We start from the raw sequence: 11,894 nt of genomic DNA, 5'->3' as shown, positions 1-11,894 counted from the left end.
TATCGGCTAAGAAAGCAATTAAAGGGTATCTATAAAATGTTGAACTATGTCTTTAAGAGTTGGAGATCAAATAATAAGGGACGCAACGACATTGACAGGCAAGAGCCAGTATTTTTGACTTTTGCATGCCCTCACATTCTGTTTAGGAAATCTACTTAAGCTGTCAGGGGTACATCAGTGAATATGTCAAGCTACTCTGTCCTTCAGCAATCTGAGGCAATAAGACATCTCCTCTTGTTTTTCTGTGTCTATGCTCCAAAGATGAAAATGCCAGGTCCCAGTCTCAGCTTTTTATCCCGACTAGGGTTGATTCTTAACAAAAAAAAAAAAGATATTACGAGCAATTTTAAAATATATGCTGATATAATAAAAGATGGTTTACACATACACACAAACACACTTACTTTTCACTACCTGGGGAACCATACACTACAGAGGAGTTGATTAGGTTTGCCGACCAAAGCACAGAAGGCTCCAGCTGCCTCTTTGAATTCATTGTCATTAGCAGTGGAATACCAAGCCCTTTTTCAAACTCATTAGTTGATAAAACAAACCCTCTGATTTCCCATTTAAAAAAAACAAAAACAAAAAAAAAAAAAAACATTAGCCCTCCCTTGCTGGCGATGCTCCTGCTCCACTACATCCCTGCTTTTCCACACCTTCAGAGCTACTCCTGAGACTAGGAAAGAAATGGCAGCATTTTTTTTTTCTTTTCTTTTTTTTTTTTTTTAAACAAGTTTATCCATGATTTCTCCCTGATTGATTAAGTGTATGGTTTCACATCTTACAATTGGAACCACTGATGTGAACTGATTACTTATTTGCATTATTTGCAATTGTACAATTTGATTTCCACCTTCAGTTTAAGTTTTTTTTTTTTTTTTATTATTTTCCCCTTGGGATTTGGAGCTGATGGGGTCTAAAAGGACTCCAGTAGGAAAATAATTGTGTGTGATGCAGTTAATCTGTGACTGAATTTCCGATACACTTGAAAAAGCATTTCTGTGCACGTGACCTCAGCATTGTTTTCAAACCAATCAACTGAATCTTCAAGTCAAAGAGGAGCAAAATCGTTTGTGATTTCCTGGCAGAATAACAATTTATTTAAATTTAGACAAAAGGAAATACATATTTGTGCTTTGTGCAGTTTGATGAACAGATTTGTTTATATACATTTTATACACTGTTTTATATATATATATAATCTCTTGTTACAAGTAGCTAAACTGAATTATCACCACTTCTTGAATATTCATAAAGACCAGTTCCCCTCCCACACCCATTTGTACCCATTTGATAATCTAAAGGTATAATAAAAAAATCCCATTATTTTTTTGAATTTTCAAAAACATTCAGAGATGCGTAGTGTCAAAATTCAAGTCAGTATATCTCATCCAGCCAGGATCAACATTGATTTCTCTGAACTCTCCTCATCTCAAACAAATGTCATGAACTCACAAGTACCAGCAGTGTTGTAATCTGGACAAATCAAACCTAGACGGACAGAGGCCAACCGCAAATAACACCAGCCTGAATCCACGCAGCTTAACCCCGTCTTTCCTCTTCATCAGTCTTCCTCTGAGATCCTGAAGACGCACCTGAGCACAAAGTTTTTTAGCAGTTGTTTTAAGAAGCAGATCTGCCTCTTGCCGCATTTCCTCATTGTAATGTAGATCTGACAGGCAGTTTTGGTTCTGAGAAAGAAAACAAAACAAACTAAAACGTAGCATCTGGCAGAGAGCGTTTTTACAAATTTGCATGGATGTCCTCGTGTCGCAGCACTTTATAGGTGACCCAGTAGAAGATGTTGAATATGAGGAAGCTCAGGGGAAAGACGGCTCTGGATATGGTGTCAATGCGCTTGGCCCGGTCCACGAAACGCTTGTGAAGCACCTCTCCGTCGTACATGGTGACTGGAGGTGGTGGTGGGGCGAACACGGTGGCCCCTTCCACAGGAGCACCATCCTTGGTCTGCAGGCAGTGACCCAGTCCATAACCCCGGAAGTAAAAACCACGGCTCTCCCTCATCAGTTCCTCCTCCTGTGGAGTCAAGCATAGGGAAAAACAGATTGGCCTCTTGCTGTCAACAAGTATTAGCTTACAGCTTCTCACATTTCCTCTCGGTGGCTGATTCCCAAATGCGTTTGGGGTGTAGCAGCACAAAAGGGCAGCAAAGTGCAACAGATTAAGGACATCGGCAGGAAAAAGCCACCCTTGAAAAAGCAAAATTTTTAAATACAGTAAATATTTTGTGAGTGATTTTGTGTAAAACAGGCGCCTCTCATGTTCGACTGTGTGTGATGTAAGTATCTGCTGTTCTTAAAAATGAACACAGAAATGTTTGAAAAAGAAATGTATTATCCAACACTGTTCTGACAGTATTTCCAAAAACCTCAAAGACTCGTAACCATCTGAAAGAAAATTATATTCCATCTGCTGCACGATAATAAAAAGGTTGTGTAACTCGTTTCTCCAGTTTGGACTGTATTTTCTAATCTAGGTAGCAGGGTTTTTTTGTATTAATTAAAAGATATAATGCAAACTAAAATGACTACAGAAAAATAACTGAGCCATTTTCAGCTACCGTCATAACTCGGGAAACATTGAAGTCTTTTTGTAGAGACATTGTGATGTGTTGAACCGATGGTTACCTCGTATGTAACGGTAATACATGAGAGGAACATGAAGGGGGCTTGAGCAGGCACTAGCCTCAGATGAACTTTCTTTAATCAATTAGGCTTTGTGAAGTTTCAACAACACAAAGAGGGGAATTGGAGGGCATCTTCATTAAAAGGAAGAAAGAGAATTATAATTCTGAAAGTTAATCAAAAAATTAACCTCCATCTCTCCTTTCAAGTTGCAGAATGATAGACTTTTCAAAATGCCTATTAATAATAAAAAGTCATGATCTAAGCCCCACCAAAAAAAAAAAAAGAGAAAAAAAGAGATTGCACTTGGCATTATGCTTTGATGAATGGCGGGGCACTTTCTTACAGTGAATGAGACACTGTTCCCGCCCTCTGAAGAGAATATTAATAGACATGCAGCTTAACTCTGACAGCCTTCTGACACTTTGAGAGATTCACTTTAGCAGGGGAAAGTGAAGATGTGGGATCTAAATTGGATGATTAGTAGTCAGCTCTGATCCCTGCGTCCCCTCCTCTCTCTCTGTTCCTCTCTCTGCTGAACTTTGCGACCTGGTGCTGGGGGGACAGACTTTGCCGTGAGACACTACCAGCTCCTGTCAAAGGTCCAACGCTACTAATGTATTTCACACCTGTCTGTTAGTGTTAAATTTCTCTTGCACAGTATATTCACTTAGTCCTTTAAAAACTTTCTCTACCTTTGATCTCTGCTGACTGCCCCTTATTTGCACCTTCACTGTTTAGCTGAAGGCTAAGCTGCTACCTTCATTTACTGTAAACTTCTTCCCTCTTACAGTTGTCTGGTTGGGACTAACTCTATATGTGCTATCTGTTGCCCCAATGACAAATTACACCGTACAACAGGGGGGATAGGGAGCTGTAGCTCTTCTAGCACAGCTTAATTATCCCTCCTACTCTTTCCTAAACGATACAGTACATCATGTGCAGAAGTCTAGTGCGTTTCTCTAAAGATAACAGGTGCTCATTGTTTTTAGTCTGTGTGCTCAGCAGCAACCACACACTTTGTGATTTGTTGGCATAGGATGCCTGATTATCACATTGTGCTCTGTGCTGTGAAAATGGCTGTTTTCAGAGAGTGATCTGTGACAATCTGTTTTTCCTTTTTAGGTGTTAATCAAATGTAATATGACAACTACAAGAACTGTAAACATTTAGAAAAAAGCCACAAGCAGCAGCTGCTTAGCTTAGCATAAATACTAGAAACAGGGGGAAATGGGTAGCCTTGTTCTGTCAGAAGGTAACACATTCAGGTTTTTGTATGGCTTAAACATATGAGGTATATAACCTGTTAATTAGTGAGAATTTGAGATGGTGGTAGAAAGATTTCGTTACCCTCTGAGAAAGCCAGGCTAGCTGTTTCCCTGTTTCTTTAGGCTCCGCCTCACTGCCGGCCACTGGCTGCCAGCTTCACACAAGACCAGTATCAAGTCTCATTTAATGCCTTTCAAGAAGGCAAATAAACCGGTTTCCTATTTTTTAAATATATATATATTTGAAATATACAATTTTTTTTGAAACTAGATTATTTAAATAAACAAAACAAGTGCTCTGACACTCCTGAAAAGGAAGAAATTTATGTTCACTTTAAATCAGCCGTAAAAACAGGTCACACATTGGGAAGGAATAAAAGGCAAGTGAGTAATGTTGGTCTAAAGGGGCAGACGGTCTGAAAGAGGGGGTCATCGAGACAGGGTGAGATCAGCATTAAGTGGGTTTGGTTGGTTGTGGGAGAGATGCCAGGATAAAGTCAGGTTTAAGGTGAAAGTTGGACAACACAATCAATTTGGGAGGCTGGAGGCACAGACAAAAATTAGGTTTGAAGGTCAGGGTTGACACAGGGGTCAGTTTTTACCCTGGCACAGGCGCTGCAGTGCTGATTCAGATTCCTGTAGGCTGAGTTGTTACCAGGGATGTCATTCACTTTCCGCAACGACTCAACACTCCCAGGCTGACTGTCAAACACCTCCAGAAAGGAAGGCAGATACATTAAAATAACAATTACTGCATTTTTATGTCATCTTCTGATGTAAAAACAACAAGTATGAAAAGTTTTCTAAGAGCTTGTTTAGTTTTTAATACATTTAGTTTTGGACATTTGGTGGGAACAATAAGTCCCTCTGCTGCATTTAATTACAACACATATATATTACCTGTGCCATGCCAAAAATAAAGTGATTAAAGATGCAAACATCAAATCCCAACAACAAACTGAAGCAGACGTTCTCAGCTTTTAATTAAAGAGGCACTGTGAGTGTGATAATACAGGACATTATCTGCCACACTTTAGAGAACTGGCTTTGAAGACGAACAAAGAATCTTCAAGGAGCCTCTTCAAGTTATTTCTGTGAAGCCTAAAAATGGATTTAAAGATCTATTTATTTATTTTTGTAGTTTTGAAGGCAGTGTGGGTATACAGTACTTATTGTAGTTGTTTGACATCTCTGATGTTTTCTAAGCCAAACACGAGGCTGGAAAAGTGCAGTGATTAAGCCCGGTGAGCCTGGGATTTGTAAACTCCATCAGATTCCCAGCCTCTCTGTAGTACAACCCATCGGGTCATGCGTCAATACCTCTCAGATGGATAGTTTGCGACCTCTAACTCCTCAGTGGGAGTAATTGTGCAGCTGATGTGGACAGGGGAAGTCCTTTCCTCCACAGACCATCATTTTCTCTCTGCTATATCGATGCAGCAGGGCAGACTGCCCAGTAAATCTGCTGGACTCTTCTGCCTGTACAGGGAACTTTGCCATGAGTCTGGGAGGGTGCCCAGTCTGAACTGTTTTAATGGGATTTTCAAGACATCTCATCTGTTTCTCTTGAGAATAACCCCTCTCTGTCAAAGAGGGCCTCACACCTCTTGGCAAATGCTTCTGTTTGTTAACCTCCAAGCTGCTGGCCTTGATAATCTTCACGCAAGATAAATCCAACAATTTAGCAGGCATATGTTTGGGTGATGCCAAAAACAAAGATACCACTTATCAAAAGACCAAATAATGAGTTTCCTAATGTTAATAAATCAAGTATTAATGCTTTATATATCACTAATAAGCAGTAATCAAAACAAAGTATTGGGGTTTGACAAAGCCCTTTGGCTGTTGTCTTTCCTCTTCCAGCATTACTTGCTTTGTCTCTTAGTCGGTGTCTGGATGATGCTGCCAGTGGACACATCCACAATTTGCTTTCTGCACAATCTGGACATCTGGACATCCATTTAATAACAACTTCATACCTTTTATTACAACAGACTTTATTGCATATTAAAAAATGAAAACCCATGACCCTTAATTAATGTCTCATTAACATTTACTTTATAACTGCAGGTCCAGTGGCTTATTGGAAACTTTGAGCAAGTCATTAATATGAAGTTATTGCTTTGTCACTTTGAGATAAGTGATCAGGTCCACAGCTGTAAAATGTAAATTCATAAATGGTCTAATGGTACAAAAATCCATGAAATCTTGAGTCATCATGTTGAAATGTTTTTTACAATCTGGCTCAAACACAAATGGTTTAGGTGTCGATCTATTAGTAAGCATTAATAAAGACAGTTGGTTCTGTCGAGCTTGTTCTCTCTAACTTGAAAACCTTTATCAGAAGAATATTCCAATATTTTCACTTTGTTGCAGAGTCGAATGACAATAATATATGGATAACCGGCCTGGCTCTAGGGTTGGGGGTGTGTGGGGAAGGTCTAGCATATAACCTCTTGTAAAACAACAAATTGTCAATTTTACACTTTTCTTTATGTAGATTAAACAAATGAGCTCTAACATATTAATCAGTGAGCTTCAGAGGTGCTAGTGGTGGATTCATTTTTACTTTAGGAGGAGGACATGCAAGATTTTGTCCCTTTTTTTTCAGTCTTTGTGCAAAGATATGTTTTGCTTTTAGGGTATGACAGTAATGTCAATGTTCTCATTCAATTCTTAGCAAAAAAGTATATTTTTCGCAAGTTTCAAACTACTGCAATTAGACTTAGAACATATTACAAATTAACTGTTTAAAGATTTCAAAGTACTAGAGGGGTCCTGTAAAAATGATAACAGAAATATAGTTATCTAATTAGTGCTTGCTAGATTGTTATATTAATCCTTCAAAACAAAATAGTTATGACAGGTAATGACAAGGCAGTAAAAGGAAAAAAACAAAAAAAAACAAAAGCCATTGCAGTCTCTCACACCGCCAACAACAGGTCTTAACATACAAATATATTAGCCAGGGCGGTCCCAGTAGAGTTGGGGTATCCCGTTCCCAGGGGGTTTGTTGTGTCAAATGCAGTGACAGAGGGTAGGGATCACAAATGTTCTTCACAGGTCAGTGCTCACCATGGAAACAAGCTGAACTGAAATGAGCAGATCTTCCTCATGTAATATGACAGCCAGCTGTAGCGTGTTGATGTTGTCAGTTCCTCAATATACAGCATCCCACAATAACAAGATGCATAAGGCAGTGTTATAGGGGCTGACAAGGACTGGAGTGTGTGTGAGTGTGTGTGAGTGTGTGTGTGTGTGTGTGTGTGTGTGTGTGTGTGTGTGTGTGTGTGTGTGTGTGTGTGTGTGTGTTTCATGTGCTTATTTCTTAGAATCTCCTACAATGTGTGACACAGTGCGTCAGTGAGTATGTGCATGTTTTTCCTTGTTGAAGCATGCTTTAGCCTGAGAGAGTTTGTGTGTGTGTGTGTGTGTGTGTGTGTGTGAGAGAGAGAGAGAGAGAGATTTTTTTCACTTACTATTCTTTGCTGCCGTTGCTTTTTCCTCAGTCTGATGAACTCCTTGTGTTGCCTTGAGACGAAGTTGACTGCTGCGTACTCCAGCAGGGCGGCAAACACAAACAGAAGACACACCGCCATCCAAATGTCAATGGCCTTCACATAGGACACCTGGGAAGAGGCAAGGTCACAGAGTCATCAATGAGGCTGATGGATAATCTGTGGGTTGTTCACAGTCTACCCATTCCTCAGCTCTGGCATGTAATGACACACGTCTTTGGCATGGCCTAGAATTGTAATGAGTCAGTGGGATGTGGGCAGTTGACACATAGCCATGAGACAGGTCACGACTAAGACTTGGGGAGAGCCCTGGTGATGTTGTTCATGAGAGAAGATGTGTCACAACACATCAGCAACGCACACTGAGCAAGCATAGTGTGGAAACTTCACTCAATTGAGCAGCAGTTCGCTCACTGTTACAGATACATACAGAGACTTGGAGGGGGGAATGCAGGAAATGACACATCAGTTGGGTACAAACTGTTACCTCCTGTGAACACTGGAAACACCTCAACCATGTTTTAATCAACACTTCCACTACATTAGTCTCATACTCCAGCTGTCACACATCTTTGTCTTTTTTCACTGTGCTAAAACACCATTTAGCACCTTATCCCCAGGCTTTCTAACAATCATAATTCAAGTATTTCACACAATAGATTAAATTATCCGTCCCTTCCTTTCCTGATTAACCCATGAGAGGACAACACTGGTTTTCAAGCAAAGAGGCCACTAGAAAACCACATGTAAAGAAGGCAGGTAGTCCAGCTACCAAAAAAATCTAAAGTTATGAGGTATGAAAACAAATTTCTGTGTCAAATCAAATTTGAGTTTTTTAAATAAGGACTATATGCACTGTATTATAGTGTTGATTGTTTGGAAAACTGGGTGGCACGGTGTTGCAGTGGTTAGCACTATCACAAGAATAGAAAAATACTACAACACCACAAACTACCTCACTACAAACATCTTTCTGACACAAACACCAATGAATTGTGTTGGGCAGCTTCCAGGTGTAACTGCGTGTGACTGTGTGAATGTGGACAGGACGTTCCTCAGAGCAGCAGCAGAGCTCTGTGTTACCTCACTGCTTTAAGTTTTAAAAAACCCTCCTCAGGGTCAACGTGCAGACAAACAAGCACCAGTGAGAGTCAACTAGTAACCTAGCATGAGGCAGAAGAACTGTTGCTATGGTTAATAAAATCTAAAATCTAATATACCTTGTGCAGTGATGCAGGACGCAGGATCTCATCAAGGTATCATAAAACATATTTTAATGGACACCCTTCAGCCAATCAGAAACAAGTGTTTGGCATAGTGATGGGAGATGGTTCTCCCCTGTGTTTTCTCCCCAGGGACAGTGTGACCTCCACTGACTTGCATGTCTTTCACATGGGGTCCAGTGTCCTCACCTCACCTGGCTGTTGTATCCTCCCTAATTAGTCTCTAGCCTTGTCCTGAATCAGGACTTGCTCATGCAAAGTCAGCGTTTCATGACTAAATACGGCCTAACAGGTCGTCCCATTTCCCATGCCTCTTTTACCCAACTTTGGAGGGCACAACCAGTATACCTTTTGCAGTCAACAGGAACCAAAAATCCATTGTGCATCTGTTACTTGTTTCATTGGGCATCTGTATCTGCATTGTCAGCATGTCAGGAAATATCAAGCACGAAAGGAAATGGTATTTCTAAATCATGCATCAATTTTTGGGGGATATGTCGGAGCAAAATGTCAGAATGGTCGTCAAGTTTCAAACTCAGGCCATGCTACGTTTATTAAACTTTTTTTATTTAGTCACTGACCTTTTTGTTGAGCTGCTAGAATTATGTGATGCTGTTTTCTTTCTTTTGTAGTTGTTTCTTGTTGTAAGAAGAGCATATTTTAAGCTCAGCAGCAGAGAACTTACACTTTCTTTGTGCTTCACTGATTTTCAGACATATCAAGACATGTCTCAAACAGCCCAATGTCACTTTCAAACTATGACTGTGTAAATATACCACAAAATTGAAAAAATACATAGATAAAAAAATTTGCAGCCCTGCATGATAATCCCCTCCCTGCAAAACTCTGCCTGCAGCAAAGGAGAAACCTACAAGCCTCCAGACTCACCTTGGGCAGCGAGGCTCTGGAGCCAGAGCTCTGTGTGGTCATCGTCAGCACAGTGGTGATGCCCAGGCCCACTCTGGCAGGTGCAGCATCCATGTTAATCCAGAAAGATACCCATGAGAGGATGACAATGAGGAGGGAAGGGATGTACATCTGGATCAAATAGTAGCCCATTTGACGTTCCAGATGGAACTTCACCTCAATACAGGTGAATTTACCTGCAGACGTGACATAAAACAGGCAGTTGTTGTGGTTATGTTTAAATTATGCTGTTGAAATGGTAGAATATACAGTACATGTGAGATAAATATAATGGCTAAATATTTGCAGACATTTAATTTTTGGTGAAAGCAACTGTCCCTTTAACTATTCAAGTAATTGTTAAAATCCCAACAACAACAACAAACGTGAACAACATTTCTAAACCTGTTTCAAATCAGGTGAATTTCCACCTTATACCTTCATAACTCTACAGACCCTTCTGAAGAAGAAATCATTTGAAGCGCTCAATTACAGTTTGACTTTTTATCACGAGGTCACTGGTTTCTCAACACTTTAAATGGAATTCATAATGTACCTGTGTTATAATGCTTAGTGCAGTAGCCCAAATCCTTCTCCTCTTTTAGCACAAACTGTGGGAGGGTGAGATCATCAGCCACCTGAACAGGGTTCTCAGACAGCCACTCAAAGATCAAGTCATTCATGGTGTAACCAACTGTGAAACGAGAGCAGAGCAGATAAAGAGGAGAGAGAAGACATCTTAATAAGGGAGAAATAGTGAGAGATGTGGCTTTGCAACAGTGGTGGGGTGTAGCTTATCTCCTCTTGCTTTGTATTCAGCACAACAATAACAAAGACAAAGCAGTTTGTATGTTGATACATTGCTGAAAGTCAAGTAATGTGCTGCACAAGCTGTTAAAAATTCATATCCTTATTATCACTATTGCTGCGACCCTCCACCCCCACCCCCTGCCTCCTCCCCCTCCTTAACCTCATTTTTCACTGGGATCTTGTTACTTTGGAATAAAATCTGTGCCTCGGAAACATCAGAAACCTTGGCTAATGAGACTTGGAGAGCTGGAGGATGAAACTTGGAAAGACTATGGTGATGTAATGGCCCTCAGCCCATCTGTCCAGCTACCAGCCACCCTCTGCCATCATGTTTGTCAAGGTAAAGGTCACACACCATTGCTACATCCGTGCTGTCATGGATGCTTGAAGGTTACAGAATAACGGGGGACATGAGGAGCATATCTGCTCAGGACAGTGGAGATACTGCATGTGTTCACTAACACTGAGCTCATTAGTGTGTGTAATCCTGTTAATGCACTGCTTGTGGCTGCACCGATAAAAGTGCACAAAATCATTTGCTATATAAAGGAGTACATCAGTTACGTTTGCAAGTGAATATACATTTACTGAAGCATTTAGAAATCGCCAGCCAGGATGGGTCAATAATTATTTTGCCTACCCGCTTGAAACACAAACACACATTCGCTGTTGATTTGCATGATCTCTTTCAGGGCTGCGCTCCTTGCAGCTGCCTGATTATAGGTGTATTAAAAATGCATAACACATGCAAGAACAACAACGCAGAATTCCTCACCCATCTGAATAATCCTGATGTCTACTGGGACCCTTTAGGGACTGAATTACAAAGGCATCAATTATTCAAGATGTTATACCCTATCCTGTACCACACGCCTGAAAAACACCACCACTCAAACACGCTTATCTTGTTCATGGGGAGAAGTCACTGTCATTCACACATCCTGCTGTAACAAGCAAGGGGAATACCAATTCTTTAAAAGATAATGAAATGGTCTCCTTCTCTTCCACCAGCTACAGCTAAGAGGCGTTAAAACACAACTGACAATAGTGCTCAAGGTGCAATAACAATGAAATTCATGAGACAGAACGTCTGGAATATCTCAGCAAGGTAGAGTAATGACTGTTAGTCACATGTCATCTCTCTTTTCATGTAAAGAGGCAGTTCACCTAATGAAAGCTCTTAATGTAGGTATGGCTGTGCTTCAGATTTTATACTTAGTCTTGCTTCTCACTTATGGAGCAAGTTACAAAGTGGATTTGAGGTTTCTGGACACTAATGGCTCGAGGAAAAGTGAAGTGGTATAAGCTGCATATATGGGGCTTTGATGTATCAGAATAAGGCAGAATCTATTTATATGCCTATATATAAGCCCGTGGCATGAAAGGCCAGCAAAGAAGATTGGCCTTGGCTCTCTTGAACCCCAAAGATAACTCTCCTCTTTTCATCACCCTCCTCTCTCTCTCTTTCTCATGTTGAACAGACGGTGTTGCCAGAGATCCAGCAGTGGCAGTAAAACCTAT

General features: G+C 40.5%; 1 protein-coding gene across 2 annotated transcripts in view; it reads right to left on the bottom strand.

The window, feature by feature from the left end:
• Positions 1 to 1,073: 1,073 nt before the first annotated feature.
• glra4a (glycine receptor, alpha 4a) overlaps positions 1,074 to 11,894 on the bottom strand; it is a 43,323-nt gene continuing 32,502 nt past the window's right edge. The window contains exons 6-10 of one of the 2 annotated variants that reach the window (XM_071458115.1): positions 10,120 to 10,257; positions 9,546 to 9,760; positions 7,396 to 7,545; positions 4,519 to 4,629; positions 1,074 to 2,040 (exon numbers count right to left, since the gene is read on the bottom strand). In XM_071458115.1, coding sequence (XP_071314216.1) covers positions 1,747 to 2,040; positions 4,519 to 4,629; positions 7,396 to 7,545; positions 9,546 to 9,760; positions 10,120 to 10,257 — 908 coding nt within the window. In that variant the 3' untranslated portion in view covers positions 1,074 to 1,746. The remainder of the gene's footprint in view (positions 2,041 to 4,518; positions 4,630 to 7,395; positions 7,546 to 9,545; positions 9,761 to 10,119; positions 10,258 to 11,894) is intronic. The other variant, XM_071458116.1, reaches the window with a different exon arrangement.

Source organism: Trachinotus anak, unplaced genomic scaffold (genome assembly GCF_046630095.1).
Source record: "Trachinotus anak isolate AG129_WGS33_773 ecotype Australia unplaced genomic scaffold, CSIRO_AGI_Tana_v1 ptg000021l, whole genome shotgun sequence".
In the NCBI taxonomy this organism is placed as follows: domain Eukaryota; kingdom Metazoa; phylum Chordata; class Actinopteri; order Carangiformes; family Carangidae; genus Trachinotus; species Trachinotus anak.
This window is presented reverse-complemented; position numbering and strand designations above follow the sequence as displayed.